At 44.4% G+C, this 12621-nt stretch overlaps 1 protein-coding gene across 1 annotated transcript in view; it reads left to right on the plus strand.

Annotated features, from left to right (window-relative positions):
• The window catches only part of LOC137359216 (deleted in malignant brain tumors 1 protein-like), a 38083-nt gene extending 26238 nt beyond the window's left edge, over positions 1–11845 (plus strand). Inside the window, exons 12-16 of the mRNA XM_068025275.1 lie at positions 2641–2748; positions 7065–7175; positions 8934–9065; positions 10482–10638; positions 11292–11845. Coding sequence (XP_067881376.1) covers positions 2641–2748; positions 7065–7175; positions 8934–9065; positions 10482–10638; positions 11292–11295 — 512 coding nt within the window. The 3' untranslated portion in view covers positions 11296–11845. The remainder of the gene's footprint in view (positions 1–2640; positions 2749–7064; positions 7176–8933; positions 9066–10481; positions 10639–11291) is intronic.
• The last annotated feature ends 776 nt before the right edge of the window (positions 11846–12621 follow it).

The raw sequence follows: 12621 nt of genomic DNA on the forward strand, positions 1-12621 counted from the left end.
ATTTGACTGTTAATCTTCCTTCATCCATTGGGTATCAATTCCAGCCCTTCAGATTCTGGCTCTGGGCATCCAATCTCGAGCTGTCCAGCTGGCTCTGTCTGTTACTTTTACAAGTGATATTTGTATAGGACCTTATGCATTCACCAGCGGTGATTCCAGATTCCAAAACAACGCTTCCACTCATATTTCACCCATTCAACGAACTCCTGATTTACTATAACAAATGGGACTCTTAATAAATGACACTTTTCATAATAATATAGAGTTCTTCTAGAAATGGCTCGATCTCTCTTATTAAGAAAGATTCTATATCTAGGACAGCATAGGCCTGTTGTCTCAAACAAGGACCCGATCAGAACAGGCTCATGTGACATGACAGTCCTAAAGCTGATAAGATCGAGCCTGGTAACCTCGCTAGACTGGAGGTATTTTACAAGCAGGAGAACGGGCCATAGAGTAGTCGAGTTATACAGCAGAGAAACGCGCCCTTCCGCCCATCGTGTCTGTGCCAGCCATCAAGCACCTATCTATTCTAATCCCATTACTCAGCCCTTGTCCCTTAGCCTTGGATGCCATGGCATTTCAAGTGCTCATCTAAATACCTTAAATGTTGTGAGGGTACTGCCTCTACCATTCCTTCTGGCAGTGTGTTCCAGACTCCAAACATCCTCTTTGTGAATATTTTCTTCCCCAATTCTCCTCTCAAACTCCTGCCCCTTACTTTAAATATATTCCCCTTGGTTACTGACCCCGCCGCTAACGGAGCACGTTTCTTCCTATCTATCATATCAATGCCCTTCATAAATTTGTATGCCTCAATCAGGTCCTCCCTCAGCCTTCTCTGCTCTCAAGAAAACAACCCTAGCCTATCCAGTCTCGCTTCATAATTGAAATACTCGAGCCCAGGTGAACCCCCTCAGCACTCTGTCCAGTGCACACACATCCTTCCGATGGAGTGGTGCTCAGAACTGTACATAGTACTCCAGTTGTGACTTAACTATCATTTTATACAGCTCCATCGTAACCTCCCTGCTCTTATATTCTATGCCTCGGCTCATAAATACAAGTATTGCATATGCCTTCCTAACCAACTTATCTCCCTGTTGTGCTGCCTTAACTGATCTATGGGCAAGTATGCCAAGGTCCCTCTGACCCTCTGTACTTCTTAGGGTCCTACAATCCATTCTATATTCCTTTGCCTTGTTAGTCCTCCCAAAATGTATCACCTCACACTTCTCAGGATTAAATTGCATTTGCTATTCCCCCTCCCATCTTGCCAGCCCATCTTTATCGTCCTGCAATCTAAAGCTTTCCTCCTCACTGTTTATGACATCAGTAATTTTCGTGTCATCTGCGGACTTACTAACATTACTCCTATATTCACATCTAAATCATTAATGTACATTCCAAACCGTAAGGGTCCCAGAACCGATTCCTGTAGTACACCACTGGTCACTGGCTTCCAATCGCAAAAACAACCATCGACCATCACCCTCTGCCTCCTGCACTAAGCCAACTTTGGATCCAATTTGCTAAATTGCCATGGATCCCATGGGCTCTTCCATTTAAAAAGGAAATAGTGAGATATCAGGGCCAACATGTTCCCGTAAAGTTGAAGGGTAGGAGCAACAAGTCCAGGGAACCCTGGATGTCAAGGGATATGGAGGATTAGATAAGGAATCACAAGGAGGCTTGTGACAGAATCAGAGTGCTGATAACAGCGGCTGCCCTTGAGGAGGATAGAAAGGAGAGGGGTACTTAAAAAATGACTTCGGAGAGCGAAGAGGGGACATGCACAAACACTGGTGAGCAAGATAAAGGAAACTCCCAAGGCGTTGTTTTAAGTATATTATGGGATAGAGGATAACCAGGGAAAGAGTGGGGCCGATTAGGGACCAAAGTAGCCATCAGTGTGTGGAGACAGAGGACATAGATTAAGTTTTTGATGATTACTTTTCATCTGTGTTCACCATGGAGACGGATGATGTCGGTGTAGAGACCAGGAAGGGGGATGGTGATATGCTTGAACAAATTAACGTTGAAAGTTAGGAAGTATTAGATGATTTAGTGGGCTTAAAATGGATAAATCCTCAGGCCCAGATGAGATGAGCCACAGGCTGTTATCTGAGACAAGGGAGGAGATAGCAGGGGCTTTGACACATATTTTCAAATCCTGTCTGGTCACAGGAGATGTACCAGAGGACTGAGAACAGTGAATGTGGTACCATTATTCAATAGGGGTAGCAGGGCTAAACCAGGTAATTACAGGCTTTTGAATCTAACATCAGTGGTAGGGAAACTATTGGAAAAAAAATCCGAGGAACAAGATTAATCTCCACTTGGAGAGGCAGGCATTAATCGGGGGCAGTCAGCATGCCTTTGTCAGGGGGAGATCGTTTCGAACAAACTTTATTGAATTTGTCCCCAGTCTGCTGCAGGTAAATATATGAGTATGCAGAAAGATAGATACATAGACATATACGAAAATAAGCACAACAAAACTACTCCGCATTCACAACACCTGGCTTTGTCTCTTTACTATCACCATCTCTGTGATTTGGATGTGTTCGCAGATAATTTACTGTTAAACGCTCATGGGTTGTAACTAAACTTTAATCATTCCCACCTTCCATCTGACAGGTTCTATCACGAGTGGCAAGGGTTCACCGGCTGGTTTGTACCATGCAATTTATGAAGAGATTGAGAATATTCCACCTGGCAAGGATTCCTATCAGATCAGGCGTTCAGGTCTGTGTTTTATATTTCATACCGAATTTTCAGGAGGCAAATGTCACTTCCACTTAAATACCTCATTTTAATGGTCAGTTTACTGACTGAACACTGTCAGAAATCCGTTCACTATCACCATGTGAAGGAGTCCTATCACAGTGCGAGTGTGTCTATATCTCTGTGTACAGGAAGATGAGCAATGGGTTTGGGAAGATTCCCACCCGTCACTACTGCTAAAAGAACGTGATTTCTGTTTCTTTGTAACTATCATGTCATTTTATTCCATTTAAACTGGACCATAAATAGTCACTGCTCTCAGAAGGAGACAGTCAGATTATCTCAGATATTATTTCCCTGGGTGACTGGATTAGAAATACGTTCCCATCAGGAACTTCTTACCCGAAATCGGTGGTTTCTACAAAAAGCTTATTCCAACACTTTGTATGCTGAACTTTAAAATGAAATCTGCAAATTCCACTTCATGATAGTGGAGCAAAAACACTACCAAATCGATGAAAGCTTTGTCCTGCGATATATTTGGAGAGCGATTTAATCATTCAGATAAATTTCTGAGGTTACAACAAAACACACAAAGACGATTTCCCTGGCAGATAAGGTAAAGGCGAATCCTGAACGATTCTATAAGTATATTAAGAGGAAATGGGTAGCCAGGGAGAGATTAGATCCCTTTCAGGACCGGTGCGGTAATCTGTGTGTTGAGCCACGGGAAATGGGCGAGGTCTTAAAGGAATACTTTTCGTCTGTATTTACCGTGCAGAAGGTCACGGAAGCTAACGAGTTCAAGGGAAGGGACAGCGATCTCCTGACGTATAGCAACATTACAAGAGAGGAGGTGTTGGAGGTTTTGAAGCGCATTAAGGTGGATAAATCTCCAGGGCCTGACCAGGTGTATCCTGGGATCCTATGGGAGGCAAGAGAGGAATTTGGAATTTAGAACATTACAGCGCAGTACAGGCCCTTCGGTCCTCGATGTTGCGCCGACCTGTGAAACCATCTGACCTACACTATTCCATTTTCATCCATGTGTCGATCCAATGTCCACTTAAATGCCCTTAAAGTTGGCGAATCTACTACTGCTGCAGGCAGGGCGTTCCACGCCCTTACTACTCTCTGAGTAAAGAAACTACCTCTCACATCTGTCCGATATCTATCACCCCTCAACTTGAAGTTATGTCCCCTCGTGTTTGCCATCACCATCCGAGGAAAAAGACGCTCACTATCCACCCTATCTAACCCTCTGATTATCTTATATGTCTCTATTAAGTCACCTCTCCTCCTCCTTCTCTCCAACGAAAACAACCTCAAGTCCCTCAGCCTTTCCTCGTAAGACCTTCCCTCCATACCAGGCAACATCCTAGTAAATCTCCTCTGCACCCTTTCCATAGCTTCCACATCCTTCCTCTAATGCGGTGACCAGAACTGCACGCAATACTCCAGGTGCGGTCTCACCAGAGTTTTGTACAGCTGCAGCATGACCTCGTGGCTCCGAAACTCGACCCCCCTACTAATAAAAGCTAACACACCATATGCCTTCTTAACAGCCCTATTAACCTGGTTAGCAACCTTCAGGGATTTATGCACCTGGACACCAAGATCTCTCTGTTCATCTACAGTACCAAGAATCCTCCCATTAGCCCAGTACTCTGCATTCCTGTTACTCCTTCCAAAGTGAATCACCTCACACTTTTCCGCATTAAACTCCATTTGCCATCTCTCAGCCCAGCTCTGCAGCCTATCTATGTCTCTCTGTACCCGACAACATCCTTCGGCACTATCCACAACTCCACCGACCTTAGTGTCATCTGCAAATTTACTAACCCACCCTTCTACACCCTCTTCCAGGTCAGGAGATTTCTGGGGCCTTGGCAGAGAGTTTTGCATCATCGTTAGCCACAGGTGAAGTACCGGAAGACTGGAGGATAGCTAATGTCGTGCCTTTATTTAAGGAGGGAAGCAGGGATAAGCCAGCGAACTACAGGCTGGTGAGCCTTACATCATTGGTGGGGAAGTTATTCGCAGGGATTCTGAAAGACAGGATTTATATGCATCTGGAAATGCAAGATCTGATGAGGATAGTCAGCATGGCTTTGTGCGTGGGAAATCATGTCTGACGAATTTGATTGAGTATTTTGAGGAGGTGACCAAAAGGATTAGCGAGGGTAGGGCGGTGGACGTTGTGTACATGGACTTTAGCAAGGCGTTTGACAAGACCCCGCATGGTAGGTTGTTCGGGAAGGTTCGAACACATGGGATCCAGGGTGAGGTAGCCAATTGGATACTAAATTGGCTGGCTGATAGGAGGCAGAGGGTAGTGGTGGAGGGTTGTTAAAGAACAAAAGAACAAAGATAATTACAGCAGAGGAACAGGCCCTTCGTCCCGCCAAGCCTGCGACGTCCAGATCCTCTATCTAAACATGTCGCCTATTTTCTAAGGGTCTGTATCTCTTTGCTTCCTGCCCATTCATGTATCTGTCTAGATACATCGTAAAAGACGCTATCGTGCCCGCTTCCACCACCTCCGCTGGCAACGCGTTCCAGGCACCCACCACCCTCTGTGTAAAGAACTTTCCACGCATATCTCCCTTAAACCTTTCCCCTCTCACTTTGAACTCGTGACCCCGAGTAATTGAATCCCCCACTTTGGGAAAAAGCTACTTGCTATCCACCCTGTCTATACCTCTCATCATTTTGTACACCTCAATCAGGTCCCCCCTCAACCTCTGTCTTTCTAATGAAAACAAACCTAATCTACTTAACCTCTCTTCATTGCTAGCGCCGTCCATACCAAGCAACATCCTGGTGAACCACCTCTGTACCCTCTCCAAAGCATCTACATCCTTTTGGTAATGATAATGTTCTTCAGATTGGAGGCTGGTGATCAGTGGTGCGCCGCAGGGATCGGTGCTGAGCCCTCTGTTGTTTGTCATATATATTAATGACTTGGATGAGAAGTAGGGGACATGATTAGTAAGTTTGCAGATGACACCAAGATTGCAGGTATAGTGGAAAGTGAAGAAGGTTGTCTAAGGTTACAACAGGATGCAGATCAACTGAAAAGTAGGCAAGGGATTGGAAAATGGAATTTAACGCAGGCAAGTGCGAAGTAATGCATTCTGGGATGTTAAACCAGGGCAGGACATATACAATGAATGGCAGGGCACTGGGGAGTGTTGCTGAGCAGAGAGACCATGGTGTGCAAGTACATTGCTCCCTGAAAGTGGCAACACTGGTAGACAGGGTGGGGAACAAGGCTGATGGCGTGCTTGCCTTCATTGGCTGAGGCAGTGAGTACAAGAGTTGGGACGTAATGTTACACTTGTACATACCATTGGTTAGGCTGCACTCGGTGTACGGTGTGCAATTCTTTTCGCTGCATGACAGGAAAGATGTGCTAAAGTTAGAGAGCGTGCAGAAAGGGTTCACCAGGATGTTACCTGGTTTGGAGGGCTTGATTTCTGAAGAGAGATTGGATAGGCTGGGTCTGTTTTCCCTGAAGCGAAGGAGGCTGAGAGGGGACATGATAGAGGTAAATAAAATTATGAGAGGCATAGATAGGGTAGATAGCCAGAGTCTGTTTCCCATGGTAGGGGTGACTAAAACTAGAGGACATAACTTTAAGGTGAGAGGGAGGATGTTTAAAGGGGATCAAAGGGGTACATTTTTCACACGAAGAATAGTGGGTATCTGGAATGAGCTGCCAGAGGAGGTGGTGGAGGCACGAACAGTATCAACATTCAAGAGGCATCTGGAGAGGTACTTGAAAGAGCAAGGCATCGAGGGATATGGAACTAATGCAGGCAGGTGGGATTAGTATAGATAGGCATTATGGTCGGCATGACGCGGAGGGCCAAGGGACCTGTTTCTATGCTGTACGACTCGATGACTCGAAGATCAAATCCGTTATTAGCCTCCTTGCACTCTTTTCTGCCCCATTGTCCGGGGTGGGTTTCGGTTTTGGAACCAATGCGCCGTTTGAGATTCTGAAAGGGAAAGAGACAGGGACAGAGTGGAGGGATTCTGGGTGAAGAAACTGTGCTAACTGACTATGTTTTACACTATTGTCTCTGCTCTAATGTCTGAAATCTGACTCACCAGCTGTACTGTGTATTGTTTTAACTGCTCACTATATGAGCCAACATTTATGGTCCATCTCCAGTTGCACTTGAACCACTGCAATCCCTGTGATGAATGTTTCACAATCGTGTCAGATACAAAGTCCCAGGACATTGTCACCAGATGATGACGGTATTATGCTATTTACTCGAACGTCCCAATCAATCTCTCCAATAACCATCCATGTTTGTGTTTAACAGTTTCTGATTCCATTGAGTCCCTCAATCAGATTGAATATTACACCAGTCACAGTTTGGGCGACACGGATCCTGGATCAGAAAATCCTGAAAGGAACTCATCCAGTCTTCAGGGTGGGTACAATTTCACTTGTCACCGTCACGTTTTTTAATCCATCACGCTGTCTGCTATCTAAAACTAACAACTAAATATAAAAGAACTTAATCACCGTAAAATGATGCTGCTGAAGATATGGAGCATTGCTGAGTGATTTTAGTTTAAAAAAATTGATAAATAATTTGGATTTCAACAAAATCATCCCGATTGCACCCAGTAGTATAATGGAATGAAATTTTCAGTTCATGATGTTTTCTGACACTGTTGTCTGGGCGGTGATGTGTGAAATGTGTGTGCATGTTGGATGGGTGATTCAATGGGATACATGTGACATTAAAACGGAGGGCAGAATTTTGTCACACAGTGACCACAGACAGCCGGGGGGGCGGGGTTGGGGGAGGGAGGTAGGGGTGGGGGAAATACCACTGGATAGCGGTGCAAAGGAAGCTCGACATCTTCACACTGTTAGGTGATATTCCCAGAGTCGGCAGAGCTGGTGGGTGGAGGCTGCACTTTAAGGCGTTGGACTGGTAACTGAGCCTATAAAACAGGAAATTTATGGCAATTTTCCAAGCTATTCACAATTTAGAAAAGGATGGGCGAGAACAACAGTTTTCAGAGACTCGCCTTCTACCAGCAGGGGGAAGGTCAGAGGAAGGTCAGTTTTGGGTGTGAAAGCATTGTGGCACTGGAGGGAGGGCGAGATATACTGTGTCGCGGTATTGCCAATCTGGAGGATGGCCCATCTTGGCGATCAAAACATAAGTATTCAGAATGAGCGTCCTCTCTGACTTGGAACTTAGATACACAAAGTAAAAAGAATGGAGGCCTTGAGAAGTGAGTGCAGCAATTTACAATAGGTGTCAGCCACTCCGGTTTTGAGGCCTCCCATTGTGGAGGAGAATCAGAGATGGAGAGAGCTGCAGTCCCCGGGAGTTGGTCTGCAGCACCCAGACAGGGACAAGAATCGTGAGGCTGGAAGAGAGTGTGGATGAACAGGGTGCACAGTAGCACGCAAGCAGCTTCTGAGTGCAGAATACGCTACCCACCAGAGTGGGCTTACCATCATTGGCTCTGCTTCCTGCAAATTTCGGAGCAGCAGTGTCACTGAAGATCGTGCCTTTCCAGGGAGGCAGTTACTGATCTCTGCACTATGATTGAAGAGGATCTGAATCAATGAGTAGGGGCACCCCGTCTCCAATTTCATTTTCATATTTGTGTCACTTAAGGTTGTCAGCTTGATGTGAGGCACGGCACTCACCTTGCCACACTACATTAGGGCATTGATCCTATTCCTGCACTGAAGCCTCTTGCATGGGAGCACCTCACGGCTGCTCACATCCTCCTCAATCGCCTGCCATGCCCTCCGTGCCTGCCTAGCAGGCTTCCTCCACCCCTCCCAAAGGAAAAGTGCTTCGATCCTTGCACTTGTTGCCTGGTGGAGCACTTGAAGGGGGGCATGAGGAAACCTTGGAGCCACCCTCGCTCTGGCTGCTGCCATCTGCCAAACACTCCAGTTGTCAGTCCGCCCACCAGATGTCCTAGAGTGCTTCTGCCTTTCATCGATTGCGGGCTGCCTTTTAAATATAGCATGGGCCAAAGGAGACTCAACTACTGCGACATGACATGGTCCTACCATTCGCTAACCTCTAATCTCACTACAGCTGAAGATCACAATCTACCCTGCCAGCCCGGGTAGATTGACGTCTAATAATATCATTCTAAGTATTTCGTCTTACCATTTGATATCTGTGAGTATCATTATTTCCTGTCAGGTCTGGTTCCGGGTGATTATGATGATGTTCTGACTGGAGCCATTGAAACTCAGGATAGTCACTTGTTGCTGGACAGTGGTCCTGATGATCTCTTCACACTGACAAGTGCCGGCGGTGATCTCTCCACTCTCGGTGAGTTGAACTCTCACAGTCAACAGCTGTCTGTCACTACATTGAATTTCTTTCCAATTTGTGTTACCACAGACTGCTTGATTGAAATTCATGTTGAGATTAAAGGAAATTAGATTCATCAATGCCTGAATTATTTTAGAAAAAAGATCCTGATTATATTCGGTGTGTGATAGCTCTCTTATTAATACTTCCACTGGTAATCCTTCAAGTGCTCAATCTGAACATTCTGATTCAGTCTCAGCAGATCCATTTGATCAGCTGTCACCCAGTGGGCGTTGCTGAAACAACAGGGTGAATGGAGGTGGAAAACATTCAGAGGTCAACAAATTCCAGTCCCCTTTATAATATTGACACATAGATAGATGACCCGCACTGAACCCGCTTTCAGTCCAATCATTAATCCATAATCTTTCTCTCCACAGTATACAGCTCTCAGACCCACACTGAACCCACTTTCTGTCCAATCATTAATCCATAATCTTTCTCTCCACAGTATATAGCTCTCAGACCCACACTGAACCCGCTTTCAGTCCAATCATTAATCCATAATCTTTCTCTCCACAGTATACAGCTCTCAGACCCGCACTGAACCCACTTTCTGTCCAATCATTAATCCATAATCTTTCTCTCCACAGTAAATAGCTCTCAGACCCGCACTGAACCCACTTTCTGTCCAATCATTAATCCATAATCTTTCTCTCCACAGTAAATAGCTCTCAGACCCGCACTGAACCCGCTTTCAGTCCAATCATTAACCCATAATCTTTCTCTCCACAGTATATAGCTCTCAGACCCACACTGAACCCGCTTTCAGTCCAATCATTAACCCATAATCTTTCTCTCCACAGTATATAGCTCTCAGACCCACACTGAACCCGCTTTCTGTCCAATCATTAGTGCATAATCTTTCTCTCCACAGTATACAGCTCTCAGGCCCACACTGAACCCGCTTTCAGTCCAATCATTAATCCATAATCTTTCTCTCCACAGTATACAGCTCTCAGACCCACACTGAACCCGCTTTCAGTCCAATCATTAGTGCATAATCTTTCTCTCCACAGTATACAGCTCTCAGACCCGCACTGAACCCGCTTTCAGTCCAATCATTAGTGCATAATCTTTCTCTCCACAGTATACAGCTCACAGACCCACACTGAACCCGCTTTCAGTCCAATCATTAATCCATAATCTTTCTCTCCACAGTATATAGCTCTCAGACCCGCACTGAACCCGCTTTCAGTCCAATCATTAATCCATTATCTTTCTCTCCACAGTTTTCAGCTCTCAGACCCACACTGAACCTGCTTTCAGTCCAATCATTAACCCATAATCTTTCTCTCCACAGTATAGAGCTCTCAGACCCACACTGAACCCGCTTTCTGTCCAATAATTAACACATAATCTTTCTCTCTACAGTATACAGCTCTCAGACCCGCACTGATCCGGCTTTGCTGCTTCCCTCTATTCCTGAAAACAATGATGATGCTCACTGTGAAGCGTTTGCAACAGCAGACATTCCACCAACGATGGGCAGTGACTGTGTAAATCAACAACTTACATCTCCATCAACCCGGTAAGAGCAATGCTTTATTATTTGTTCCATATTTTCTTGTTTTATTTAGAGATACAGCGCTGAAACAGGCCCGTCTGCCCACCGAGTCTGTGCTGACCATCAACCACACATTTACACTAATCCTGCACTAATTCCATATTGCTACCACATCCCTACCTGTTCCTACATTTCCCTACCACCTGCCTATACTAGGGGCAATATGTAATGGCCAATCAACCTGTCAACCTGCAAGTCTTTGGCATGTGGGAGCAAACTGGAGCAGCCGGAGGAAACCCACGCAGACACAGGGAGAACTTACAAACTCCACACAGGCAGTACCCAGAATTAAACCCAAGTCGCTGGAGCTGTGAGGCTGCGGTGCTAACCACTGCGCCACAGTGCCACCCTAACACTGACACTGACACTGACACTGTGTCAGCACAGTGCTGACACTGTGCAGTCCCGGCTGTTTCCGATATTAATATGATAATTAATGGTGTTTTCAATGGTCAGTGATTCCAAAGTATCAGCGAGAACATTTTTTGTACTTACTAAAGAAATAGGAGGCTTATTGAAGTAGAAATATTCTGAGGAGATCTTATACTGTATTGATGTATTTGTTTGATGGCTAACATTGCTGTAACCCTCTCAAGTCGTTTATCTTATCCTTTCAGGTAAACACCAGCCTTAAATCCTGTATATGATTTCTGGAGGTGGGCACAGACTGGTGGAAAATATTCTGTGTTAAATTTGAGAGAATAGCATGAACTTTCCCAACAGTGTGAACATGATGAATGTGCTTTGCTTTACCATATAAACATCACTTTATTTTAATGAACCATCACTTTACTTTGTGATGAAATAACTAGATTTGGCTTTTCTCTATATTTTGCCTGAATGTGCGTGTTTTCTGTTTAATTAAAATACCAAAAAAAATTGATTACGGATCATTTCTCTGTCTTTACAAATACTGAGATATATTACTCTACATGTAATTACCAACACTGTCACAGAGATTAAAACCATTGCTTAATAATAAAAAGTTTGTACAAAGTTCGTTTTGTAACCGCTTAACTTTTCCACATCCTATTAAAGAAGGTTTGGAAGACGTCAGGCAATCAATAAACTGTCTGTCTCTTTAATCTGCATTTCTTGTAACTGCTTCCTCCACCGCCATCTACTCAATGTGGACAAATTACTGCAGTTTATCATGTAAGTGCTGGTGTACAATGGAAATAAATTGAAATAATAATAAAAAAGCATGCATTCAACCTTTTAGTTGGAATTTGTGACTTTATCAATGTTAATGCCGATATTAATGTTCAAGCATTAAATGCACACCAATTCCTGGATACAATATATTGTTTTACTGCGCTACACTATCCCTGAGGATTCCAGAGTATGTCGGAAGAACAGGAGAATCTGATCATAAATTAATGTGTTTTTGCACTTTAATTCTAAATATTTCAATTATTCATCAGCAGAGCGCAATTGTTACTCAGTCGGGAGAACGACGACACCGTGCATTATTCTCCCACACATTGTGACTTTTTTTCCATTGCTGCACCTACTGAAACACCAGTATAGACCAGCAGAGGGCGACCATTATTAGAATTGAAAACAAATAATACCCGACAAACTGAGCAGGTCAGGAATCAACTGTGGAGACAGAAACAGAAGTAGCTTTGCACCTTAATGCCATTTCTTCAGAATTATATAATGGTAGAGATTAACTACTTTTAGTAAATGGCGAGCCAGGGAAAGGGGCATTCAAAGAGCAAAATCGTTAAGGTTTGTGTTGAGATGGAAGCAGGTGTGATTAAACGAATCCCGCCACCTTTACTGTCTCTGATCTATGTCCCTTTGATCTGCAACACTTCATTCTCTCAAATATGACATTGTCATTAAACCTGCTGACAATGGAGTCGTTGTTGTTGTTTGCTGAAAAGAACCTTGGGGAGCCTGAACTCTCAATCTCTGACATATCTTCGGAGTTCCTCCTGG

This window comes from Heterodontus francisci, unplaced genomic scaffold, assembly GCF_036365525.1.
Source record: "Heterodontus francisci isolate sHetFra1 unplaced genomic scaffold, sHetFra1.hap1 HAP1_SCAFFOLD_124, whole genome shotgun sequence".
Classification (NCBI taxonomy): domain Eukaryota; kingdom Metazoa; phylum Chordata; class Chondrichthyes; order Heterodontiformes; family Heterodontidae; genus Heterodontus; species Heterodontus francisci.